Source organism: Acanthochromis polyacanthus, chromosome 10 (assembly GCF_021347895.1).
Source record: "Acanthochromis polyacanthus isolate Apoly-LR-REF ecotype Palm Island chromosome 10, KAUST_Apoly_ChrSc, whole genome shotgun sequence".
In the NCBI taxonomy this organism is placed as follows: Eukaryota; Metazoa; Chordata; class Actinopteri; family Pomacentridae; genus Acanthochromis; species Acanthochromis polyacanthus.
This window is the reverse complement of record NC_067122.1, coordinates 19,041,143-19,068,164: the sequence shown is the minus strand read 5'-3', so window position 1 is coordinate 19,068,164 and position 27,022 is coordinate 19,041,143. Positions and strand designations below refer to the sequence as shown.

At 40.3% G+C, this 27,022-nt stretch overlaps 1 protein-coding gene across 1 annotated transcript in view; it reads right to left on the bottom strand.

Annotated features, from left to right (window-relative positions):
* Nucleotides 1-266: 266 nt before the first annotated feature.
* The window catches only part of LOC110957763 (dedicator of cytokinesis protein 2), a 98,321-nt gene continuing 71,565 nt past the window's right edge, over nt 267-27,022 (bottom strand). The window contains exons 27-51 of the mRNA XM_022203956.2: nt 18,164-18,259; nt 17,948-18,042; nt 16,349-16,427; nt 16,105-16,205; nt 15,705-15,763; nt 15,137-15,285; nt 14,729-14,814; nt 14,352-14,508; nt 12,259-12,299; nt 10,093-10,183; nt 8,591-8,701; nt 7,955-8,044; nt 6,865-6,969; nt 6,095-6,236; nt 5,536-5,617; nt 5,302-5,386; nt 4,816-4,902; nt 4,382-4,558; nt 3,756-3,839; nt 3,513-3,650; nt 2,937-3,064; nt 2,562-2,763; nt 2,314-2,419; nt 1,459-1,607; nt 267-520 (exon numbers count right to left, since the gene is read on the bottom strand). Coding sequence (XP_022059648.2) covers nt 458-520; nt 1,459-1,607; nt 2,314-2,419; nt 2,562-2,763; nt 2,937-3,064; nt 3,513-3,650; nt 3,756-3,839; nt 4,382-4,558; nt 4,816-4,902; nt 5,302-5,386; nt 5,536-5,617; nt 6,095-6,236; nt 6,865-6,969; nt 7,955-8,044; nt 8,591-8,701; nt 10,093-10,183; nt 12,259-12,299; nt 14,352-14,508; nt 14,729-14,814; nt 15,137-15,285; nt 15,705-15,763; nt 16,105-16,205; nt 16,349-16,427; nt 17,948-18,042; nt 18,164-18,259 — 2,703 coding nt within the window. The 3' untranslated portion in view covers nt 267-457. The remainder of the gene's footprint in view (nt 521-1,458; nt 1,608-2,313; nt 2,420-2,561; nt 2,764-2,936; nt 3,065-3,512; nt 3,651-3,755; nt 3,840-4,381; nt 4,559-4,815; nt 4,903-5,301; nt 5,387-5,535; nt 5,618-6,094; nt 6,237-6,864; nt 6,970-7,954; nt 8,045-8,590; nt 8,702-10,092; nt 10,184-12,258; nt 12,300-14,351; nt 14,509-14,728; nt 14,815-15,136; nt 15,286-15,704; nt 15,764-16,104; nt 16,206-16,348; nt 16,428-17,947; nt 18,043-18,163; nt 18,260-27,022) is intronic.

Genomic DNA, 27,022 nt, shown 5'->3' with positions numbered 1-27,022 from the left:
TATCACTGCCAAAGCTTTCTGGCAGCAGCTTCCCGTTTAAAGTCCTCTGGGGGGACACGGTAACCTTTGTGCTTTATCGAAGTATTATTTTCTCATTAACTTCAGCCACAACAATGCTCCAAAACCGTATAATAAGAAGCTTTTTAATCAAGCGCGTCGGCGGGATGGTTTGTGTTTGCTCGTTCTCGTAGAAGCAGAATTGATTGAAAAGCTGTAAGATGGCATTTAGCTTCACTAGGAATCATTCAAATTACCAGGAAAAAAGGTCACTCAACAAAAATAGCCTTTATTGATAGGTAAAATCAATTATATTAAGGCAACAGCAAGACTGTCAGTAGACTGACAAGCAGACGGAGAGGGTGAGTGCATCATTTAGGTTTTAGCTGCAGGTCTGGGTCTTTTTGTAAAAGAAATGCCTTTAAACAGTTGTGGAAATAGGACATTAAAATAACGTATTTCAGAAATGATTGCCACTGTCTTTTGCTGGATCACTGTGCTTTGCATCCTCAGATTTGGTGCTCTGTTGAAACAAACAAAACATGCATTATGTTAGAAATGATGGGAAAAATTACTTGAAATATGCCCAAATAATACAGGAAATTCTGAGCTTTCAGACTTTAAAACTGTTTGAAATCAATTAAATAATGCTGGTGATGAATTTACAATACAACTCTTGTTAAAGAAAAGGTTTGAAATTTGAATTACAATTGTAAAAAAAACAAAACAAATCATAACGGAGGCAATCTGTAGGCTTGAGAGGTCTGTGACTTAAACTGTCCCTTTCCAGCAGAAACGGCAAGAACCTTAAGCCAAAAGTGTTCAAGCAGTAACATGACAGTTGTTACTAAGAGAAAGACGAGATTACTCTCATGTCAGTGCAATACACATGGGGCCAATCAGCAGCAGGCAGCAAACTCTTAAATTTATGCATAATTAATAACATGGTCAGTCTGTGTGACAGCTTGTTGTGGCCACAGGATAATCAAAGGCCAAGAGATGTTTTGAAGTCCTGTCTCAGCTGCATTCATGCTCCACCTTCATCTTTACCTCCACGTCGGAGTGTGGAGAAGTCAGTGCTGCTGGAGCCACCAAACTGCTGTTTAGGAAACCTATAGGTGGCATCACAGATGGTTTGTCCACCTTTTCTGTACATACAGTCTACAGTATGAACAGTACAATATGGGCAGCCAGCCCAGCTGTAGCTTCCTATAGACATGAGAGACATGAGCGTGATATCAATCTTCTCTCTTCGCTCTGTATATCGACCTAATGTCTGCTATTAAAATAAAACATGTTGCTTTCTTGGTGTTAGTGTGAGCCTGTATGGTTTTCTGTCTTTCTGTTTTAGCCCTGTGATGGACTGGTGACCTGTGCAGGACACAGCCCACCCTTTGCCCTATGCCTGCTGGGATAGGCAGTGTAATCAATGGAGGAATGCTGGTCTCTTCCTTAATTTACCTTGGACTTGAAGAGCAGATTAATGACGCCCTTTGAGCGTCTGTCTGCTGTCCGGTCAGAGGTCACACAGACAGACATGCTCTTACTGTCTCTCCTGACTCTGGTGGAGTCCGTCTCCTCTGTCCCTCCAATTACTGCCAAGGACAGACCTGCAGACAGGAACAACTGAGGATTTAGTGTTTGTGTCGAACTGATTACAAGCTTACAACAGAACCTTTGCCTCTTCCTGCAGCCAGACATTTGCTTTTTTTTTTTTCTTTTTTGGTAACTAATTGTGCTCTTGCAGCTGTTCTGCTGATGAACTCTGTGCTCTGGCAACACTGGTGGTGCTGTGTGTATGTTCAGTGAGGCAGCACAGCTTGTAGTTAGTGGTGCTAATCAGAGATAGTGTATTAACACCACAGTCAATGCTGGCTCAGCTGGTCCGATCATGGCAGGACGCCAGTGAAGCATCAGTGAACTGAGGTCAGACGCGCTGTTTTAAAGTCCACGGTTGCATCACGAAAACAATAAAATATTAACTGGATGACAGCATGCTGAAATTACAGAATTACAACATGACTAATGAACTAATTTGCTATCTCATATCACAGTGTGTTAGCACAGGTTGTTACTGCTACAATCCCCAGCTTGCCAATTTGTTTCTTACATATACAAATGACTGCAAAAGCATTTCCTGCTATGACCTTGTTTGACTTATTTTCTTACAGTCAGCTTTTCAGAACAGACAAAAAACCCCCAGATATTCCTCTGAGGTCATGGCTTTTATTATGGGTTTGTGTGCCCTTATTTTACAGCTCCAACTCATTTACAGTGTGTTGTTCAGCTCCAGCTAGATTTGTGTGTGTTTGTCACCTGTGATGGCAGGCAGCGATCTGGAGTTGGCATTGGTGAGCAACACATTTCCTTCATTTGGCTCAGACAAGTTGGTGTCACTGCGGAATTCCTGTTTCTTGGACAGCTAGAGGGAGACAGAGATCACACAAAACTCAGCAATGACACCCCACATTTCAGGGATTAAATGTCCCTTTACATGCTACCTCACCAGCTCATCTCTTCTCTTTCTCATGATCCCCCTTAACTCAACTGTTGCTAATTCTCACCCGTTTGCAGTCCAGTGTGTTCGTTCGTTCTCTTTCTTCTGAGATGAAGATCATGCTGCTCCGTTTCTTCTTCTTCTTACTCTTCCTCAGTTTGACCTCTGTGTCGCCCACCGTCACCACCCCCTCCTCTACTGTACTCACGCTGCCACTGGAGCGCTGCAGGCTGGAGCTCCAGGAGTTCGGCGACTCAGGAGGGAGGTCCCTGTGGAAGGGTGTGAGTAGTAAATTAAAGGGGTTAATGGCTCATTTTTAAATCTATGTTGGAGCTGAAGTGTGTATTAGTTTTTCCCATAGATGCAGATTCATTCTTGCAATGAACTTTAGGATTCTTTTGAGACTAAGATCACTTGATAAAGTCACAAACATGTATGCTACCTGTCTGCCTGGGACTTGGTTGGAGTCCCACATTCAGATCCTTGCAGAGAGGAAATCGAGATGATGGACTGACGAATGGAGCGCAGCATGGAGCGAGGACGAGTAGATTTTCTCTCATCCAAGTCCGGCTGGAGAGACAAAAAGAAGTCTAAGCAATATGCTGCATACTGATGAGTTGTGGAAGTAATGCAAAGCAGAAGTGCATCTTTAGAGACAAAAGAAAAGTGCAAACACTATATCATTACTTAACTTATCATTAGTGTAATTCTTCCTGAAAGGCAGAGCCAATTTAGAAGTTAATAACCATGTTTGCCCCGGTTTAATTGATCCAAACTTAAAGGTACAAACTCCTTATTAAAACTCCACTCATGGGTTTTGCGAGTATTTTGATCTTTAAATTCTCCTGGTTCAGCTAATTTGCAGCTCAATTAGCACAGCTTTGCCATAGTAACTCCGGGTTTGCAGAAAAGAAGATGCTTTGGTTTATCGAAACACCAAGTTTCAGTAAAAAGGCTCTCATTATCCTAATTTTTTCTCTTTTCTTTGCCGCTCGTCTTGTTTTTCCCCAGTTCTTACCAACTCTCTCACTCCGTACTCCTTCTCCACCTTCTTTTTCAGCTGTTTGAAGCATTCCTCCATGCGCTCGTGGAAAGGACGCAGGTCATCTGTCACCCTCTTTCCATGGAGGGAGATTCCTCCACCTAGTAACGGGATCTATAAATAGAAATGGTATGGTGTCACCAGTAGAACCACATTAGAGAAGCCACCTCTGTGTGCTGTGTATTTGTATCTGAGAATGTGTGATAACATGTTCAGCACCTGCCACGCGATGAGGTCTTTGAGCCGCAGCAGTTTATCTCTGTCCTCTGGGTGCTGCTGGGTGTATTCTTCGGTGAAGAATGCCTGATGCAGAGGAAATGTTCAACACCCAGACAGTTTTTTAAATTAAGAATTGACTTTTCCACTGATGTGCACTTTGTAAGCATAGTATATGGGATATCATAATACAGGATGGAGCTGGAATATAAATACTATACATATTTTGAGCTATTAACACAACACAGTCTAATAAGCACAATTCATTTAATACTGTCCGGACTGCAAAACTTAACTTTGATCATATTCAGAGCCTCAGGAGGTGATACTGGGTTTTAATACTAAATACATTTGAGTCAATTCATCATTAAAAAAAATGAGTCTTGCACTGATGTGGTCTCTCTTAAACTTTTTAAGGATTTGCTCAGACGTGGTGAATCATTGTCCTGCTTAGTCATGACACATCTTTGACAGCAGACAACAACAAAGACTAATTATACAAACATTAATCTATAATCACAAATCTCAGATGTAACTCTAGCAATTATTTGTCAATAATTGACCTACACAGCGCTATTTCAGTAAGGCTTAGAATACGGGTGAAGATCCATGACAGGTTAACAGTATACCTTCTCATACTTGGCAAAGCCGCCCATGACAGCTGGATCCACAATGCCATTAAGCAGCATGGAGAGAGGGTTGATGGGAAGGCTCCAGTCAGCCTGGTACTGGTTAATCATGGTCAGAATCTTGTCATTTGTGGAGTCCATGGTTTCTATGGCATTCTCTAGTGGAGACAAAGTAGTCTGGGAAGGTAGAAAAAGGAGAAGGAAGGAGGATGGAAAAAAATTGAGACAAGAGGGTATGGCACGGATGAAATAAATATGGAGGGTTTTTACAGAGTCAAGTGTGGGAGATATACAATAAAAAATTTAGCGAAAAAGGAGAAAGAAAAGGAATTTAATCAGCGGTGGTGAGATGGGGAACATGTTACACTGGAGACAGTATCTCACAGCAAACACACAAGTCAAACATGGAATGAAAACATTCTCTGCTGGCTTACATGTTTCATGTCAGTAGCCTCAAACCAGCGCAGGATCCCGGGCAGCTTGTAGACAGTGGTGAAGGTTGTGCGTTCAATCCACATGGACTAAAACAAAAGGAGGGAAGGGAGAAAAATATTAAAGCTGTTACATGAATCTCTGCCACTGGTGCATCCTTATAACCCAATATCATATCATGAATTAAAGACTGAACTCCTACCAGACACTTGCTGCACAATTTCATTTAGATTTAATCTAATCTAGTCATACACCACAGTAATACCTGAATCTGATGCTGCATCTCAAGTGCTCGTCTGAAAACGAAGCGTAAAACGCACGTCTTATCGTATAATTGCTCCATAACCTGCTGCTGAATGAAACCCTATTATTTTATAGAACAGGAACTCCTTTTTTCAGACTTATAACAAGAATACAATAGATTCTGAAATGCTTTCACGGTCCCTGTGGTTATAAATCTTTTCACTTAACAAGAAAAAGCTACTCACAGCAAACTCATTGTTTGGGTCCACAGGTCCTTTCCTCACAGGTCTGGAGTAGTGAAATCGCTGCACGTAGTTGGACTTGTAGAAGCTAGATTGTGTAAGAAGAGAGACACAGAGGAGAGGAAAGAGTCCAACAAAGAAAATAAAAGAAACCATTTACAAGAGAGGAAAAAATATACATAGAAGAGCCATTTTTTTTCAAGAGTTGGCTTATAATTTATCATTTATCAGACTGACTTGATGATCTGGTCAGGAACAGGTTTGTTCTTCAAACGAGGAGGGATCTCGAGGACGGGCTGCACTGTGAAACACTGGATGTCTGTTACAGATGGCTCAGAAATAAATCTGTCACTACTACATGATGGATGAAATTTTAGTTTTTGTGTGTCGGGGTGCACAAACTGATAGTTGGGGCATGTGTCCAATCAGTGGGGTTTAATACACAGAGGTGCAACAAAAGGTACAACAAAATGTGAAATTTTAAATCAGACCAAAACTTATGGATGAAAATATTTTACACATTTGATGTCTGGTTATGTCAGATTACATTTCTGGGTAAAATGCTCCCCTGATATTATGTTATAGAAAAATATGATCTTAGCTGATCTCACTATTTACTTTGAGATTTCTGTAGTGACTGAATTACTTAGAAATCATAAAGACACTATGAAGTCATTGTGTAGTTCTGATTTGCATGTTTGTAGCTGTGAAAACTGTGGACCATGGAAAGCATTTATATTTTCTGCTTTCTATGCACACGTGTCTTTCTGTGTGTGTTATGCTGCCTGAAGGATACACTGAAGTGGAGAGTTTCTGATATCTTCTCCTGGCATGGTGGTTGTGTTCAGGCGCACAGAGCTTGGGAACTGACTCATGAGCTGGTTCTGGAAGTCCTCTCTGCGCTCATACTCCTTACCACGGTGGATGAACACCTTGTTCTGAAGCCAAGTGAAATGAAGTGGTGTTAATAAAGAAAATGAACAGATTAACATCCAATTTATCCTGCAACATTATATATATATACATATATCGAATACAATAAGAATATTCTTCCATCTAGAGAACTGGCAGACATCCCAATTCTTTTTCAAAGGCACAGAAGTGGGCTTGTGCCTTGCTTCCTTTCACTGCCCTTCTAAAAACGGAGTCCTTGACTTTGTCATACTCCTTACCACAGCACATTAACACATCTAATGAATACAGGAGCAATAAACACTGCAACATTTTATTTCTAGAGTTTGCTGAAATCCACAGATCTACAATGTTCCCTGAAGGTACCTTATGTCCCATTCTGGTAATCATCTTGATGATATTCTTAAAAATTTGTCGACTGCTGCAATTTTAAATAGCTACGCTTCAGTGCTGATCATAGGAAAGAAGTTTTTTTTTTTTTTAATCCTTATTTTGTTGTTCTTTTAACAAGAAAGCAGTCAACATTACTTTTGGGAACAATGTAAATTTCTATTTTTGGTAATAAAAAGAGCGTATTTCATTTCTATGAAACACAAGGTGCTTCTATGTAGTGTTATAATGTTCATTTGTATTAACAGTGGCTTAAATGCAAACCCTGAGGAATGGAGGGTAGCCCTGTCCATAGTATCCGACTGCAAAGTAGTCTGGTTTAGGCCTCAAGATCTTCATAATATTCTCATAGAACTTGGCTTGTTTTTCCTGCAGAGAGAGACAAAGAGAGAGACAGAGGATGTGTTCAGGGGAGAGTCTCAGATGTGCACCGGGTGCAGCTGGGGCAGTTTTATCAGCTCATGCCAATGACAAAGCAACCCTCAGCAGAATGCTGGGCCTGTGAGGGTGATAGATGCAGAAAAAAGTGCACACCATTCAAGGGCAATGTCTGTCATTTATATAACCACATAAATTCAGCATTAGCAGAGAGCCACTGCTGCAGTCATATAAAGAGAGACAGGGGGTTTTTCCATTGTCGGGAAAAGTGTAATTTTCTTTGGGGAGGGGAAAAGATGAGTTAAGTGAAGGGGAGACAGAGGAGAAGGTGGTGCTAAACCTCAAGTCAGGATTTTGGTATGGAGAGAATCACTTCTGCTGTGGTGTCAAAGCAAAGGATGAAGGAAAGAAGGAAGCTGACAAAGTGAGAAGACAAAGCGAAGAAGGACTACGAAGAGTTTGAAGTAGACAGTTGAAGACTGACAGTGAGGAATCACATTTTTGGGGTCATATGCTAATTAAGGAAGCCCGAACTAGAGCCCTTGAGAAAATATCGATTTAAAAAGAGGATTTGAAGTGTCAAGGAAGTGTTAAACATGGATGAATGTTACATGACGAACATGGTGGAAAGGAATACGCCGATTGAAAACAGTATGTTCTGAGGTTATCAGCGCAATTTACAACTTGAACGCAGAATGTTGGACAGCTTGCCAAAAAATAAATCAAACTTCTTGAATAGCCTACATATTTTATTTATATTACTGAAGTATTTAATTGAGCTATGTTACTACTGCTATAAAACACTGAAATAAAAACCTCTTCCTTTCCTTCAAATGCCCTGTTAAACCAAGAACATCAAAAACATCTATGAAGGGAATTCAGAGGAGAATTTTTGAGGGGAAAAAAAAAAACAGAAAAATATGTGATCACGACTGCTGCACAGAAGACAGGAAGGTTTGAGACTGTAAAGTATTACCAGTCTCTTGCTGAGCAACTCGTAGTCGAAGATCTCATTTTCATACTGTTCTGCGAGTTCCTTACACAGAGTGATGGCCTCTTCCCACATCTAAATACACACACACACACACAAATACATCAAGGAAATAAGCAGATTCAGTGTCCTTCATTACACCACCTGCTAATACATCAGTAACAAGTGTTGTTGTGGGAATTCATCTCATGAAAATCTCTGTCTGCAGGTCCCCGTAGAGGGAAGAGAACTCTGTCTCGGCTTCAGAGAACATGACACACTCATGGAGAATACAGAATGAATGTGACACCAGCATACTGCAAAGATGACTGTGTGATTGCAACAATGTCTCATCGTTACAAAGGTGTGAGACAGGAGAGCAGCATTTTACAAAACAACGGCACTGAAATCTCCTCCAATTTCATGAAAGAAAACCCCAAAGTTATGTAAATTAACAGCAGTGACGATTAACTGTCATCTAAAGGCATTGCTTTTTTTTGTGAAATATTTTATGACAACTGATTTTGGTTCACTAACCAAATGCTTTTTTTCAAATAATCACTTTACTTTGTGAAGAGATAGTCAACAGTTTAAAATTTAACAGCTAAAGAGGAAGGTAAAAGAGTATAAAACAATCCTCACCTTGCCCTTGTCAAAGTAGTCAATGATGGTGTCGTAGAGTGTTTCCTTGAGCTGCCGCTGGGTTTGGGAGCCGTGGAGCTCAAACTGAGGGCTACACATGTCATCTGACCACTGGGATGCCGGCACGTACAAAGACAGGCACATTAGAGAGAAGCCAAGGACAAGAAAAGGGATAATAATTAGTGATTATTTCACCATCATAAGCAAATCTCAGTTTCATCCGGAGACAAGAGGGTGTAACTTCCAATTAGGGGAAGTCTTATATCTTTGTCCACATTGTTAAATGTTTGAGGCAATCAAAAAAAGGAGAGGAAAGCTTTCAGGTGGCTGCTGTTGCTCTAGGATAATGTATTCGTCCACACAACACAGGTGGCAAAAGCAGCCAAATGTGGCTTTGAACTGTTGCCCCATGAAGCTTACTAACCTGACCTGCACTGTCTGACTTCTGCTCCCCAAACTGAAACCCCACTTGTGTGGTTGCCATTGTCAGAGCAATGATGAAGTCATCCATGCTGTTGAGGAGTTTCTGGAGTATCATTTTCCATAAAGGGAAAGTGAACATCAGTGGACCAATTGCATTGAAATTAAGGGTGACTATGTTGAATAATAATGTTGGAACAATCTCCATCTTGTGATGTTTTCTGGTGAGGCAGAGAACTTTTTCAAGCAACCTCGCATGTAGTCAAACTATCTCTGATTTTCGCTGTCCCATTTATCATTTAACGATGCAACGAGAAAGAAGAAGAATTTCAAACTTAGAGTTCTTTGTAATAAATCAAGATTAGTCCAGAGGCAGAGTGTGCACAAAGACACAAGCACACATTTATAATATACATTAGACAGCAATTTATCTTCCATTGCATAAATTACACAGAAATCTAATTTAGAAAGCAAACAAACAAGCAAACAAAAAGTACATCATGATCTCCAAATCTGTCTAATCTTCTGAGGATCGTGAGGAAGACGATTGTAGCATGTCGTGTGCTGCAGTCTGCTCTTTCCAATAAAGCGAAACGGGGATGACAGGTCTGACACAGCAGATGAATGGAGAATATAAAAGAAAGGCTACAGAGTTCAACTGCTTTGATGTAATGATACAAGACAGAGAGAGAAGATAAAGAGCAAGAGATGCTCCCATTCCTCTGTCCCTCTACGTGAGCCACTAAGTTTCCCATAAAAGAGATGAAGAGACAAAAGAGGTCAAACACACTCAGACGCATGCATGCACATCCTCTCACACACAAAACACACACTTACACACAAAGTGCCTGTGCAAGTGTGCTGCATCAATCACCATAGTGATCTAGCTGCAGTGCCTGACACTATGCCATAAACTAACCTTGGAGCTTCATCATTTGGAGGCCAGTGACGCAGCGGCCATTTATCAGCTAATAATAAAACGGCCTCATTTGTGGCAGCTTCGTGATTAGGCAGAACAAAACACCGGGGCCAGCACGAACAAACAAAATATTTCTTTATGTTCGTGTGTGTGTTTGCTTTACCTTGAGCAGGCGAGAATGCAGCAGCAGGGTGTACGCTGCCTCTGTGTAATTTTCACCCTCGAGGTGAAGGTCCCTCAGTTTGTAGAGGTACCTAAACACACACAGACACAATTACACAAGTCAAATCCATTTTCTAAAGTGACTTAAACATCACTCCACTAGATGCCACTGTTGGGCAACCCCAAGACCTGTAAATGAAGGATTAATCGCAGATGTTGCACCGAATCACTCTGCCTCACACTCGCTCTCTCTGTTTCTTTGCCTGGTTTGTTAGTTCTGACGGTCGAGCTGCTGTGTGTGAGTGAAAAAAACCCAAAACATTCTCAGCCCCTCTCTCGTTTTCATCTATGAGCTGCATACCTAAATCTAACCTTTCACTGTCGTATTTGTGTTTCATTTACTCCTCATCCTTCTGCGGGTGTCTGTCCTTTCCCACCTTGTCCCTCCTCCTCCCCCTGCTCACACTCCTGTCCTCCTTCTTCCTGCCTGGACCCCAGTCTATTCACACCTGACATGGTTTTCATGAGCCAAATTTAGAAAGAGACAGATTTTCATTCTACTACACTATATGCTAATCAGAAACATTCCGTACAGTGCACTTAAGTCTGCATAAGTCAATGTTGAACGTTAAATTAATTTAATGTTTCCCTGTAATTAAGTTTAATGGCTGGTGTAAAGTCAAAATTATGGCATATCACTTTGAATGGGCATGACATGAGCAGTGACCCGATTGCATATAATTCTAGGATGTCAAAAAAATGTGACAAAAAAATCCATCAATTAGTGCACAAGCTAAAAAATCCAGTTAATGAATATTAAGCCTTTATAGTGTGCTCTTGACATATATCATTTTCCAATAACAAGGGCAATGGAGAAGAGATAATAGAGTGAGTAGGGAGACAACTCTACAAAGATCGTACAAAACATAAAATAACATTAAACGTGTCCTGAAGTTTAATTAAAGCAAGTTGCAAAATGAGGGATGTTATAATGATTAGTAAGCAGTACGTAGTAACATGGAGGCAGTACAGTATGCACAGTAGTACATGAGTAAGTTGGGACATAACAGTTGTCAAATTTTTGAATTGAGAGACAATTTGGAGATAGACATGACCAAACCAATCCAATGCAAACCCAAGTGAGCTTTCCTATTTTCCTTTGTTGGATTCTACTAGATACATGTTATTTTATTTTTATTTTCTAATTTATTTTGGGTATTTTTTTTTTGCCTTTATTCAATAGTAAGTGTAGACAGACAAGAACTGCAGCACAGAGTGCAGCAAAGTGAAATGCAGCCAGCGGTCTGGAAGGTCAGAATCAAATTAGGAATCTGCTGCCAAAGGCGTTGGTGCAGATATGGTTAGCACAAACACTCAGTTCTTGGGTCACCTGGGTAACTATTTGGTCCGAATCTGAAATACTGAAGCAGAGTTCTGTATTCACAAATTACCAACATGAATGAACAAGTTTCATCACGTATAGACGTACACACATAAGGATGTATGCATTAAGTATTGTTTTGAGTATATAGGAAAGTAATTAGTCTGCAAATGTTTCATTATGCACACAGTGAGTCATAACACAATTAGTGCAGAATTTCATTATTCATTGTTGCATAACTGCATTATAATATCACACTCTGACTTCTTACATAACACATGCAGTAAATGAACATTTGCATTAAACCATGTCTGTTGGCTAACACTGACTAGCGAGCCAGCCAGCTGTTACTGTATCCTCCACAGAGCTGACTAAGGCAGTTGATCAACCGTTGACTTAGGCTTACATTCACACATCCAGATAACTAGTGTCTAAAAGCCATTGCCAGAAATGCACCATGGGACCTGATGGGATCAGTATTCCTCTCTTTCTCTCTCTCCCTGTCCTGCAAATATCCTGTCTTTCTCCATCTCCCCACCTCTCTCTCCCTCCCTCCCTCGTGTTCATCATGTCTCTCTTTCTCTCTGTTCTCCCTCCAGTCAGACCAAGGGCTGATCCTGTGGATTTTGACATTAATTCAGTAGAACTCATATAATCCCTTGTCAGATTATGGAGCCACACACGCTTGCACGTACACACTTCCAGACATGCATATACATGCATACACATACAACACAAACATGGACCATTCAAACATATTTCATGTCAAATCCAGCATGCAAATACCTGATGTACATCCCTTCACGATTGATGTCCTTGTAAAAGTTCTGCAAACACAAAAGGAGAGGTAGGGTTACTGTTTGTGTGTGTGTGTGTGTGTGTGTGTGTGTGTGTGTGTGTGTGTGTGTGTGTGTGTGTGTGTGTGTGTGTGTGTGTGTGTGTGTGTGTGTGTGTGTGTGTGTTTGTGCGTGTTTGGATGCAAGAAGATTTTGAAAATTATTCTGAAGGACTGCAGTGACTAAGTTTGTAATTTTGTATTTGTATGGCTGAGTGTTTGCCCTAATGGCTGTATGTGTCTGTTATGCATGTTACACTCTGTATTTCTGATTGCTCATGTGTGTTTTAATGTGTGGAAGAGTGCGCATGAACACTTGCTCGTTAAAATGCACAAATTCCCAGTTTAATGAAGTTTAATGACATCTACTGAGAACAGAGCAGTGGAACGAACTGATGTAACCTCACCTCCCATCACCAGCACAAATAATAGATACAAACAGAAGCACTCGCATATATGCACAATAGAAATATGCACCAAAAAAAAAAAAAAAAAAAGAGCTCAATTATAGCAATAGTTATTGGGAAGCCAAAGCATACTGTATGCACATTTATATGTATTTGCTTAGTTTTAGCAAGAGTAAGACACATTGATTTCACTGATGTGTTTCAAATTCAATAAATCCATTTCCTGTTGTAGGGTGAGCATTATGAAGAACGTCAGATGTTTCTACAGCAGCTGATATGTATCTTGAACAGGCAACGACATAACCTACAGCAGAACTATGAAGTTGTAAGTGTTTAAAAATCTTCACGTGTGCACATCTGCAATATCAACATTCTCTTGTGAGAAAATGAAACTGACCCTGGAATCACAAAGTTGGGCTGGAAACCCTACAAGTTAGAAGCTTAGCCAAGTGAGGGAGCATTCTGTATCTTTTAATGCGTACAAGGAAATTTGTGTGTCTTTGAACGTGCGTCTGCATGAAGAAGTAAGTGTGTGACTGCGTGTGTGTGTATTATCCCTGAGTGAAGCTAGCCTGGAGTGGCATGGACAGGAGAATGCAGTAGTCCTGGCTAGAATGCAGAAAGGATTTCTTTTCAGCTGGCTAAACAAATAAACAGAAAAGCTAATGGGCATCTGCTATGTACCAGCAGCCTCCTTGTTAGGGGAAAAAATAGACACAACCAGATACAACTACACAATCCCCCATTTGCGGTTAAATGATCCTTTTAAATGTTTCTCAGAAATTCCATGGACAAAGAAAGACAGACTTTGGAGGAGGAGTCATGTGATTTAATCTGCTGCGGAGACGATCATATGGTGGGTAGAAGGGATCCATTACTAAACCTGAGAATACCGTGGGGGAGAATCTGATTAGGAGATCACATAAGAGAAAGGCTTTGGAACAGACAGGAGCTGATGCAACCCACTGCAAACAGCTGGAGACCAGACACAGAGATGAATCTTTTCCTTTAGATCAATCAGCACACAAATTAAATGTGGAAAAGGAAAAGAAAGACTTTGGCATGTGAGACATAAAATCAGTGTTTGGTAAAAAGCTCCTTGATCAGTCTGGCTGCTTTGGTATGGATGACATTGGTATGAGTGAGATCTGAATGGAGCAAGCACACTGACTAGTATCTCCTGACAGTCTGTCAATTAATGACGGGTTTATCGATGCGTGTGTGTCTGAGCTCAGCAACTCTTTACTGTGAGGTTCAATGCTACAACTACAAAGTACTGAACAAGAATCACAGGGTTAGTGCCAATAAATGCAAATCTGTGATGATGCACGCCAGATTCACAGCATATGGGAGATTTTAAAAGATTCTGCAAGCATCAGTCAAACAAGAAAAAAACAGAAAATGATGAAATTCTCACAGAGAAAAAAGCTCAGACCAATGTGTTGAAATTCTAAGATCCAACTTCAAACTTTCTCTTCATGGGTACACGACTGCCCTTTTAGGACGCCCTCTTGAACACATTTTGCATATGTAAGTGTGGCACCTGTCAAGACTGTGATTCCAACAAGACTTTCAAAAGCAAGGCGAAGGGCAAGCCTGCCTGCTCATTTCTGATTTTCAAAGAAGGTGGGACTCACCAGAAGATTGACAGTGCAGCTCATGCGGTTGTTGCGGCTGTCATCGCTCATCACGGTGCGGTAGTCAAGGAGACGAATGAGGAGTCCCTTCACCAAGGAGACAAAGTGCTGCACCTGTGGCTTCAGCGTGGGTTTCTGGGCAGCACAGTCCAACAAGCTGGCAGACAAGCACGAACAAGTTAATCATCAGAGATGTCTGAAAAGGTTTTGCCTTGTTACTCAGAAACTTATGACAAGTGTTCAATTCTCAAAGGCAAGCAGGTAATGCACTCTGAAGGTTAGCTGCTTAGAAAATAGCAAGAGAGTGGACATAACATTTTAATTTGTACCATTTTATACCATGTTATAACTTGATATGTTCTAACACTAAGGCCTACATGGTCTCCAGTAGTTGCATGTAACGCTCGTCTCCTCCTCCACCCTCCACCTCGTGGTCCAACTTCAGAATGATCTCGTTCTCAAACTGCAGAATAGAACAAAGACGGGGAGAAAAAACAAACACATAGAGAAAAGGGAGATGAGGAAGCAAAACAGAGGCGCAATGGAAGAAGAAATCAATTATGCAGGCATAATTAAGGTGCCTCCTTTACTTTTATGTGCAGCTTCACAGGAAATCGATGGAGGACAATATGTATGTCCTCGTGTTTCTGCGTGAGTGTGGATTTTGTGAAGTAATTTGTTTTGCATTTATGCTTATATCCCCAGATGTAAACTCTGCATGTGGCTGTCTTTGGATGTCTTTCAGTATCTATACTCTTTTTGCGTTCCTGTATGTGTGGCTGTACCTTGTGGAAGTTTCCAAACTGTGCATGTTCACAGGTGATCATGTCAAAGAAGATGGGAATAGTGGCCCTCCTCAACTCCTCCTCAGGGATCAAAGTCATCTCCAGGATGGGGCCCACCATCCCAGGGATGAAACAGATCTTATGACTTCCTAAAAGACATACATATACGCACTTTAAAAGAACAGGTAATATCTTATCTGACCCCTTACAACATGTTCACTACCTTCCACTGATGCTAATGTAGCTTCACAGGCCTCATTTAATTAAACTGTTTTCCATTTGCAATAAGAACTTTCAACTCTCCTATGTAGAGAATCTGTCGCAACACTCCCGTACATGCAACTTTCTCTGGCTATTAAGGAACACTGAGTTTTATTCATATAGACATATATAGTCCTATATTGATGTTTGTCTCTGTGAAATAGTGCTGACATAGTAAGCCTTTGCCTCCATGCTACATGGAAAAACACAGACTTCCCACACTCCTGGTGGTGTCATGGAGTGCAATCATTCCCACAAGCGGCAGTGCAATCATACTTTACACTACAAATTTCTGCGATTTTCTTACCTAGTTTGTACCAGATGTCTCGAATTGCGAAGCCAATGAGGCTTCTCATATCGCCATATCTGAAATAAAGTGTTTGAGAGGGAGAGAGTGGGAGAGGGAAAACACAGAAACACAGACAGAAGGAGAAATCAGCCCCTGAGTTCAGAAACAATGTCTTAATCAATACTGTTGTTTTTACCTACAGAAGCTGAACAACCCAGTGGGAAAGAAAATGCTGCACTACTCTGCCTCCCCGTGAACTAAATTGAATGTCTATCTACAGGTAACACGGGGGTTTAATAGGCAGTGGGCGAACAAACAGTAAATGCAGTCTCCAAATAGATCGCAAATCACTGAGTGTTTCATTAGTGCAGAGAGAGTAGGTGTAGTAAATAGGGAAATTAAATGGTTCTACTCTCACTTGGCCAGAATCTTGTTCCTCTTGGTTGGAGAGAAATGCTGAAGCTGCAGAGACTCCTGAGTAATAAAAGCCACCGCCAAGTGGAAGTAGTTATTCCACAACTAGACAGGGAGGAAGAGTGAAGGAAAAATCAGATTTTAGGAAGAGACCACTGAAATTTATGTTACAAGTGGCACAGGAACAATAACATCAATACAATCGAGAAGGGATAAAGCTTCAAAACAATTCTCACACAAACACCTACCTGTACTTCAAAGTCATCGTTATTGAGGAACTTCTGGTTCATAGTGTCGGCATAGGTATTGATGGCTCTCAGAAACACTCTAATGGACACACACGCACATATATTGTAAACACAATCGAGGTGTGCAAACACAGTCAGATTCCTGACTCAACTCATATCTCATGGTAGCAGTTGATCGCTGATTTACATTGTGAAGAAACAAAACTGTCATTTTATGGATCTTTTTTTCCTGTATGTTTACTTTTTTAGACATGTTTTTGCAATGCACAAATATAGCAAGAATATTACAAAAACAGACTGTGATTTTGCATGTCTGATGTAGAACGCAATTAAAAACCCCTTAAAGCTTAAATTTTTTAAATAAAGACTTAACTTTCTTTCACATTAAAAAACCATAACCGGCACAGCCGGAACAAACATGGATGTTGCAATTTCACAATCATGTCCTTTTCACTTAGTATTTGAAACTGTCAAATTTAGAACTTTCAAATATAATATTAAACAAAATTAGCTATAAATATGAAGAAAGGGAGCATTGGTTGTGTAATTCTACATAGAATTGCTTGTTAAATGAGAGATATCTTATAGAATTCCAGAAGTTTTCAAAACAAAAATGTAATATAAATATGTCATTGTACAATAGTAAGTACTGGTCATCTATTGATCTATCATCATTATTATTATAGCTCATTTCATTATTATTTTTTCAGTTGCCAAAATAGGATACATTTTTTTTGTCCTTTGTTTCTACAGGAAATGAATAATAATAATCAAATAACAAAAAAAGACAACGTGTAACAGTTGAAAAATGGAAGTCTGCATTATTATAGATGTAAGTTATTTGTTTTTTTTTTTAATCAATGAATTTCAGCTTTGACAGCTGCTCGAGCTCCTACCTTTAAACTGCTATTTCAGACAAGACCGTAATATTGCTTCAGATTCAAACCTTCCGTCACAGTGATGGACCGTGATAGCAACTTAACACAGTGTGCAGGCATATCAGTGAAATATGCCTTTATGCATTTCCCAAGTTGAGTAGCAAAACTGCTCTTAGTCTCCTTCTACTTCAACACTATCTGTCATCATTATCCTGCCAGCCATATGCCGTTGCCTCTCATTCTGCTCTTTCTTTCCTCTTCCTTTAAGAGGGACTTTCTTGTTATATCTGCACATCTCTTCCCTGACCCAAGACTCCTTATCAACCTGTCTTTTCTTCTACTTCATTTCCACTTTTACCCATTTGCCTTTTCCTCTGACACAGCTTTAGCCTTTCCTCTTGCTCCCATCACAAAAACACCCTGATAGCTTTCACTCTACTCAGCTTTCTCTCTCACTCTCTATCTCACATACACACACACACGCACATTTGTCACATCAGCCATTTTCATCATCGCAGCCCTGATCCCAGCTTTACTATCTCTAACTTATCCCTGCGTGGGTTTTTGCGGATGAACAAGTCACTGTGGATGTCGACAATCCTTTAAAATGAACACCCAAGCCTCATGGGCCCGATAGCAGCCCTCCCCAGGCAGCTGTGGCATATATTCAGGTACAGAAACAGCTGGAACCATGCAACTTCGTACTATTTTAGTATATTACCTGTTCTGTACCATGATCATGGCCATCCAGTCAGAGGGATACACATGTTTCCCAATCTGGTCTTTGAAAAGTATGAAGGACTCCATCAGGAAGTCCTACAACCGAGAAGAAAGCGCATGTAAGTATACAACTATATGTTCATGCAATGCAATTTTTTTTGTATCTTTCCATCAGTGCATAGATAACAGACATCTGCAGGCTTCTGTGTGCACTTACTACGAGATCAGGAACAGTGAAGGTTTCTATGTATGTATCATAGTGACGATCATCCATCTGACTGAGGATCGCCGTCATGCAGGCAACAACCCTAGACTAGAGCAAAAGAGGAAAAGCATAAGTGTGTGTGGGACAGAGAAATGGGGAGTAAGAACTAGACGCATCATTACTTTTTGGGCACTGTGCAGCTGCTTTTAAACTGAGTGTTATACATCTGAAGCCAAAGACCTTCAAATTGCTTAGGGAAATTTCTTGTTGCACCATGTATAAGTGTGGCTAAAGAAACCCTCAGACCAGCTCTACCACTTGGTAATTTCTGCCATTACTGCATCAGTGCAAACAGAATCACCACACACTGCCCACAGGATTCGGAACAAAAGGGCAGCATCCAAAGTGGAAAAAATGGGTATTTTAGTGCTATTTTTAAAGATGCTCTATATGTCAACAAGTTGTTACCACTGTGTTATTCACAGAGTAGCATAATGACTGTAAACAAACATAACCATTGCAAGGAAGAGTGGCATCCTCTGTGATTTCTAAATTCTATTCTACAGTTTACATTGTGGCACTTTGCCACAAGGTAAGATTTAAAAAACAGATTGGGAATTGCTGCATCACACCAATATAAACAAATAGAAGGAAAGCACTTAGAGATTCTGTTAACAGTAAATGGCAAAAGGTATGCAGGGACTTCAGGAAAAATTCTTTTTAACGTGCCTGATTTGATTTACTATCTGAAAGGAAGAAGAAAAGACAACCTTACATACATGACGCAAAACAAAGACAGGCAAAAGCAAAAGCAATGATTTAAAAACTCTTTATTCTGACAAATAAGACCCTTCTTCTATCATGTGATGATGTCAAATGCAAGATGTGGTCAATTTTAATATCACCACAAAGAGGCAGACACTCTACAAAGTCTGATTATATGCACAAACATCATTTAAATAAATCATATAATTAAAAAAAATCTGTCAACCCCCCAAGATATAAAGCTCCTGATGTAACAAAAAAGAGATTAAGACAACAAACTGATAACAACGCTGATGCAAAATTTATTCTACATACTGCAGGTTTTTAGCGTTCAGTTTTTAATGAGGTATTTGGTCCTCATTAAGTGCACTTAAACTCTGAAACTGGCCCAAGGTAAGTACACAAAAGCACACTGAGGGAGTAGTAATAGGGAGAGTTAGACATAGAAGATGAAAGAGACAGAAGAGGTGGAAGAGGAAGGAACCAACATTGCTATGGTTGTGAAAGTAAGACAGGCATGAAAGATGAGGCTAGGCAAAAAGAAAAAAAAGAAAAAAAAGTTTTAAACAAGTTTCAAGTTTTAAATCTGTGTGAAAACTACTTATGCAGAGAAAAACTCTTTGAGCTGGATTAAAGAACAAAATTCATGGAAAATTTAGTGCAAATCTTTCCAGAACCAGGAGCTGAGAAGGAAAAGGCACGGAGAGGGGTTAGTGGTCAAAGAAGGCGAAGAAAACAGAAGTGAAAAGAACAAAAACTAAGCTGCATTGACCTGAAGAGAACACATATGATTCGTGGCATAAATGAAATGGAACAAAAGTTTGCACATATTAAGGGCATGCCGTTTTATTGCTGAGAGTGCTGAAATGTTAGCTGACCAGGTCAAGTCAAGTTCTGGTCATTTACCCTGAACTCACTTCTTATATACTCCCGCAATGATATTGCTTTATCATCATTTTATTCTGTGACTGTTCCTGTGCTTTGTGTATTTTGTATAGTCCATTAAAATGCCTATTGAACAACTAAAATGGAAGATGGGAAAGTTTAAATTGAAAGCTTCCCTTGAAAAGGAAGATAATTAAAAATATACTGAAAATAGAAAATGAACCGGAAAGCCTGAATGGACCTTTTTCTTTTGTTTTCCTTTCTCTGACAATTTTCCATTCCCTCTTCTCTGTCTACTACATTTTTTTTCGTTTTCTTAGGTTGTCTGTAAACAACAAGAGATGATCATCACACCAGTGAGCCTGAAAGGGGTCGAGGCATCATTTGGACATGAGAAGGAGTCTGACAAATAAAGAGCACAGTGGTGTTAATGTCCAATGCGCCGCAGCGTGTTTTGGCTTGTATCTAGCTTTTGATTGTTTTCTCCTTCTGCATCAGTGGTTCCATGAGTGGGAGTCGGACTCCCTGGGGGGATGGCGAGACACTGATTTGGAGATGATTTCCAGAGGAAAAAAAACTAAAAATGACTGGAAAAGCATAGTTTAGCCATAATGGATACAAGACATTAAAAAACAGTGAGTCTGCTGGTATGTTTACCCAGTACTCCAGAGTATGATGATGCACTCTGCTGTTAGCCTCTGTTGAAATGTAATGAAACAATGTTGCTTCACTGTTGTGCTCTTTTGCATTATCATTCCTGTTCATAGATATGCTCATTATGGCATTTGTGCAGCTGTTCACAATGTTTGTATGCTTTCTTTGTCAGCCTAGAGCCAAACTTCCTGTCCTTGCAACGACTTTAGAATCTCAGATAAATCTGCAATTGAAGGAATTACTGGATGACAATATTAGCCTAAGTGAAACTCAGTGAGCTTTAGATCAGGTTGCATCAGAACAGCAGTTTTTTTGAGAACAAATGACATGTTCAGTGCCTTGGACAGAAAGTAGCATTGTGCTTTCCTGTTCCTGTCCAAGGCATTTGAGTTTGTCGGCCAGAGCTGCTTCTGAGCAGCCTCCATGACATCGCTATGGGTGACAAAGCTATGGAAGAGTTCAGGAACAACTTAGCTGACAGAACGCCATGTGTTCTGAAGATGGACACTAGTCAAACTTTATGGAGATCTCGAAAGGAGTTGGCCAAGCCTCAGTTTTAGTTTCAGTTTAATTTTCTGTCTTACTTTTTTCTTTTTTTTGCTTAAATAACATTGGGCAGGGCTTGTTTATAACTAAAGTGCATCTTTATGCAGATGACACAGCGGTCTATTCAGTTGCCTCTCAGCATCAGACTGCTTTTCAGCAGTTGGAAGGCTCATTGCATTTTCTCTCAATGCTAAGAAATCTAAATTTCAGATCTTTCTCAGCGCTCACTCCTAGATCTCTGCTATTGCTGGCATTCATTCTTTAGGAGGGGACTTAATTGAACAAGTTTCTTCCAACAGTTGCTTGGGTGTCTGGGTGGATGATACGCTCTCTGCACAGTGCATACTGAACAGCCAGAGAAAAAACTGTGCATCAGGCTGGGTTTTATTATATTATTTTATTATAAAATAGAGCCTGTTGTAATTTCGCATTTAGGAGGATGCTTGCATGGGCTACATTCTGAAGTGTTTTAGAGTGCGGGGACATAATTTATATGCACGGTGCTGCCTCTACTCTTTGCTGTCTAGACTCTGTATCACTATTCACTTATTGACTTGGTTCCTTGGACTTTATTAAGCCTAAAGAGACAGAAGTACTGCGATATTTTTAATTTACAAAGTAAAATTTTATCACTTACCAGTAGCTGGCATAATTGTCACTCATCTAAAGGGCTGCTCTACAGGGTGCCCACGATTTGCTCTGAATTGCCACAAAGTCCGTGTCCTATTCTGGTCATTGAATAACCGTCAGAACACACTACAGCTTAATGACTTTGTCTCCCACAGACAGCTCAAAACACTGATCAAAAGATGTGCAATTGCTATTCCTAAGCTGGATTTAATGTGCTTTTATTTTGTCCCATGTCAGTAGTTGTCATTCTCGGTTTTATAATTTTGTGTACATTTATAACAGTCTGCCCTCTTGGCCAGGTAGGGAATTTTACTTTTATGGGACTTCCTGGTTAAATAAAGGTTTGATAAAATACATTTTTAAGAAATCAGCCATCTACAAAGACATTAGTCATAGCATCAACATTTTGGGGGTTGGCAGCTGTAAAGTGTGTTCTACATCATTGTTTCCAGATCCTTGTCTTCACAGATCTGTAAAACAAAACAGATGTACAGGTATTTCTGCAAATGGGGCTTGGGTGAAGCTATCCTCCAGATGGCAGAGAAGGGAAACCCGAGACAGTGATGAGCAATGATGGATGACTAATTGAAGATGAAAGATGTATGGCATCTAATGTGGTGACAGCTTTCATCTGATCAAAATGGGGAGGGCGTGTGTGTCTGCGCTTGCTTGCATTCTAATGGTAGACGACACTTTCCAGTCATGTATGCAAACAAAACCATGTACAGTTTCAGAGAAAATGGAAAGGCAGACACACACGTAGGTGATGTGTCTTCAGTTGCACTTAACACTTTATTAAAATAAACATCTGACTGTGGATGTGTACTGTACATTCTTAGATGTATGTGTTTGAGCTCAGTGCATAACCACCCCCATCCTCCACCCAACTTTCTGCAGTGTAGCGACACCAGAGACCCCGTCACCACACTCCCTTCTTTAATCTTTCTGTTTCCCCTACTTCTCTCTTCCCACTCACATCCCCATAAAAGTTCTGGGAGAGCAACTTGGTGTGACACCTAATCAACGAGTAAGAGGTGGAAGAAACAGCTACTAAAGTAAGATAATGACATTTAGCTAGTCTTTAAATAATGTGTTAATTATCTTGGAGTCATTTAAATTCACTCCTGTCACTGAAAATGAACCTCAGTACGGAACAGCACTGTTATTGACAGTTACCTGACATGGTGGCAAGCATGTAAATTATATACTTATGCTAACTGATGTAATTTAACCCCCTCTCGCAATTTTATTTTTGTCCTCTCATCCTCTCTCTCTTCCTGCTTTTACTCTTTAGTGCGCAGCGGCTGATCTGTAATAGGATTAAGAACACGCACGCAGTCACTCACTCACCAAAACTGCTCTACAGCTCAGTACTTTTCTGGTTTCATGTTCGCTGCATTTGTGTATGTGTGTGTTTGTGCCTTGAAGTGTAGGTCACGTGTCACATTGCCCTACTTCCCTGTAATTGGTGTTCTCTGAGGACCTCTGCTCCCAATCTCCTCTAACACTATCGAAACACAACACAAATGCTCAGAGGACCAAATATCCAACCATCCGCTGTTTGGTTCCTAAAACAGGGATGTGATTCATCAACACATTGCATGGCATGTTAAGACATATGGAGGGGAAAATTTGCTTTGTGCATATTAATAAAACTAGCGACAACTGTGTGACTGAGAGAGTGACAAAGAAATCAGGGCTTGTTGAGACAAATGCCTTACACAACAGTGAAGAGATTACTGACGAAACAGGGCACAGATGCTGGCAAGGTCTGGGATTTCTCTCCTTTCTACTTCCGTGCTTCACTTTCCTATTCTACTTATCCATTCATTCCGTCACTGCAGCCACTCTCGTTAATGAAGCTGTAATTTCTCCAAAATTACCTCCAGTTACCTGAAAAAGCACCTGCAAGATATGAAATAAATCAAATCCAAGCTTTGCTACAGTAGCAAACCATAGAAGCTGCAATGTTCATTAAACTCCACAGTACAAATGGGCTGAACTGAACAACAGATAGGAGGAGTACATTTTTCTGTCGGTATATTCCTCGTGGTTGCAGCAATACAAGTATACAGTTTGTCCCTGGGGGTGAGTGAAATCAGAATCAAAAGGGTTCAACATCTTCAAAAGCAATCGGAAGATAACTTTCACTGTGTACCATCAGGTGGCTGATAATGTGTCATGCAATGCTGCTATTACGGTGGGGTCTGAATCAAACAGAGTGCTTTAAGTGACAGTGAAAGCCGAAATATTTGTGTAAATCACGGTCAGCAATCACCCCTTCCGGCAGATGACATTACCTGATGAAGCTTTTAAGTCTCAAATGACTATAGTTTGAATCAGTAATTAAACTCAGCTGGCATTACCTGCCATCTTATGGTTATTTAAAAAGACAAACCTGCAATATATCATTTGCACTGTAATCAGCAGAAATAAATATGAAACATGAATTTTTAAAAGTGGAATTTCTGACAGAAAACACAAAGTGAGTACCTAACCAAGAGATCAGAGGCACAGCAGAGACACACACCTGTGTTAAGCGGCTGGTCTCCTGTGAGCATGCATCTCAAAACAAAAACAGAAGGATTTAATGGAGATTCATTAAGTGACAGTAATTTTATACAACCGAGGATTGTAGATTTTAATGTAGCTGGCTACAGAACAGTAAAGTCAGAGTGGTTTTGGTAAAGGATTTCCTAAGGATTTTTTGTTTCTGGTCACAAAAAAAAAGTAGAAAAGTAAAGTAATTTCATATTTCATAGTGCTACATATGTTTCAGTGAGGTCACTATACAACAATGATCGGTTGTACTAATTATTGAAATCTATAATATGCAACAGCAAGATGTAATATCTTCATAAACAGAGAACAATTACAAGAGCAGTGCAGAAACGTCTTTGTTTGCTGAATCATAAGCCAGTGGTCAAAGTAATGCTGCAGCATAAAATACCATCTTCACTGAACAGAGGAAGAGTGCATTTCATAGCTTATACGTGTAACTTGTATTTTTTTTTTTGTGAAAGTAATGGTTATTCCTTTTTTCAAGAGTTACACAGAAACATTTCATGTCACATAGTTTAAATTCTCTGTTTAAAGTTCCTTAACCCCAAGAGATGCCCAGCAGGATAAACAGTGAAACGTGATTGATGCAATTAAATATAATTAACATATCATTAATTTTAAATTAAGACAGAGCATTAAAGCATTAACTGTGACAGCCCTAATTTAAATACTTAAAGTGTTAGGATTTAATCTGTTAAATTAACACAAAGAAATGTTTCTGACATGAGCAGGACTGCCGATCAATAGTGTGGAACGGTGATCAGGTAATCCATCAGGTACACATTGATGATTTTGGCATCTACTTTAATGCTCTCACATACTAAATGCTGAATACCAAAGACATTTACCCTATTTGGAGGACTAGTAGATAAACAGACAGATAGGAAGTCGTTACACAGCAAAAAGAACCAAATGCATGAATGAAAGAGTTTCAATTTAAGCCAGATGGCAAAAGATAACAGCAATCCATTCAAATAATTCCGCATCAGGCCCATCGATGCTTCTCACAGCACTTCATTTAGGTCCGTATCCTGCCTGTGCTCACCACCTTTCCCCTATTTTCTTCCCCTCCTCTGTCGTTCCTTTTGTGGCATCCCCCCAGGTGGGAAGTCATTACGCGGCTCTCAACTGTGATTTTTCTTCATTTTTTAAAATAGACCATCTAAAAAACACAGTCTGAAGCCTGCAGCGCTCCTCACTGTACCACCACAGACACATGCTCATCTCTGACCCCCCTCTATTACACACAAACGCACACACACGTTTTTTTCCCCAACACCCGGGGGCTGAGGTGAAAAGTAAAGGGCCGATGAAAGGGAGAGATGGATCGCATGGAGGTGTAATTAGAGGTGTGTGGGTCATGGTGATGAGGCTGCGTGTTTGTCTGAGGCAGACAAAGAGAAGGAGGAGGTACGAGTGTCTGTCTGCATGAATGGATGTTTGCGCCTGTTGACTGTTCAGTAAACAGATCAATGTGTCAATGCGTCCTCAGCCTCCCACTTCCTAGTCAAGTGCAAAGACACACAATCAGCTGATACATATAGGAAAAGAGGAAGCATAGTGAGGAGGAGGAGGAGGAGTAGGAGGAGAGGTCAAGGACAAAGAAACAATAGGGAGAAGAGAAGAGAAGAAGAGAAGAAGAGAAGAGAAGAGAAGAGAAGAGAAGAGAAGAGAAGAGAAGAGAAGAGAAGAGAAGAGAAGAGAAGAGAAGAGAAGAGAAGAGAAGAGAAGAGAAGAGAAGAGAAGAGAAGAGAAGAGAAGAGAAGGATGCAATGAAATGAAATGTTTACAGGTAAAAACAGCAGACAAATTTCTGTTTTCTTGAGCTTTTACTCACACTGTTCTCTTTCTCACCTCCCTCCTTGGCTACGACATGCTTCTCTTCTCATCCTCCACTCTAAAATCAAATTACTGCAACCTAAGAGCTTTAGCACAACTATCTCATGGTTTCTCAACCTTGTACGGTTCTGTTCACGTATGTGTTGTGCTTTAAAGCACCGTACACTGCAGTGCACCCTGGCTGGTTACATAATGTGCCACAGACACATCTACGCTGTCGCATGCACGCTATACACACACACACGCTCACACACCGTTTTCTTCGTCTCACCAGAGGTCAATTGAAACACAACACAAGGTGAGTCAACCACTTTACAGTGGCGCATACATCACCAGTTATTTTCAGATGCAGGAGGGACCAGGAGGGACATTCACATGGATGCCGCATCCAGGAAGCGCTCCGGGGAAGACACACAATCACACAAGTTTTACAAACATTTCAAACAAATGTTTCTCTGGCTGCCATAAGTCAAAATGGAGTTACACAAGCACTGCACAAAATACACATGTTTTAAATGTATAAAGTCATGAATCCACATCACTACTGTAGATTTAACTATGCCAAACCTAACTAGATTTATGCCAAAACTTAAATTCCAAACTTCCCTATAAAAGAAGCGAACAGCGGTGAATTACTCTCGTCTTCCCTGACGCATGACAAATAAGGAAATTAATTCGCAACACACAATTTCTGCCATGCTCAGAAGACAAAGCATTCATCATTAAGCATAATTAAAGCCCGATGTCATATGGTGTTTAATCTCACTTTCTTTTCAATTTATTTAATTGTCTGCTATGCCACAAGGAAGAAAGCAGCGTCATCCTGCACTGTTGTGAATGGGGAGTGGAGAAAGAAAGACAATAAGATCAAAGGAGGATGGGCGGTGGGACGGCCGCATGCAGAGGTGAGTGTGAGAAACGAAGATAAAAGAAGAGAATGGCGTGTAGAGGCTAAAGTGGGGCAGAGAAGAGCGAGGACGGTGACAGAAG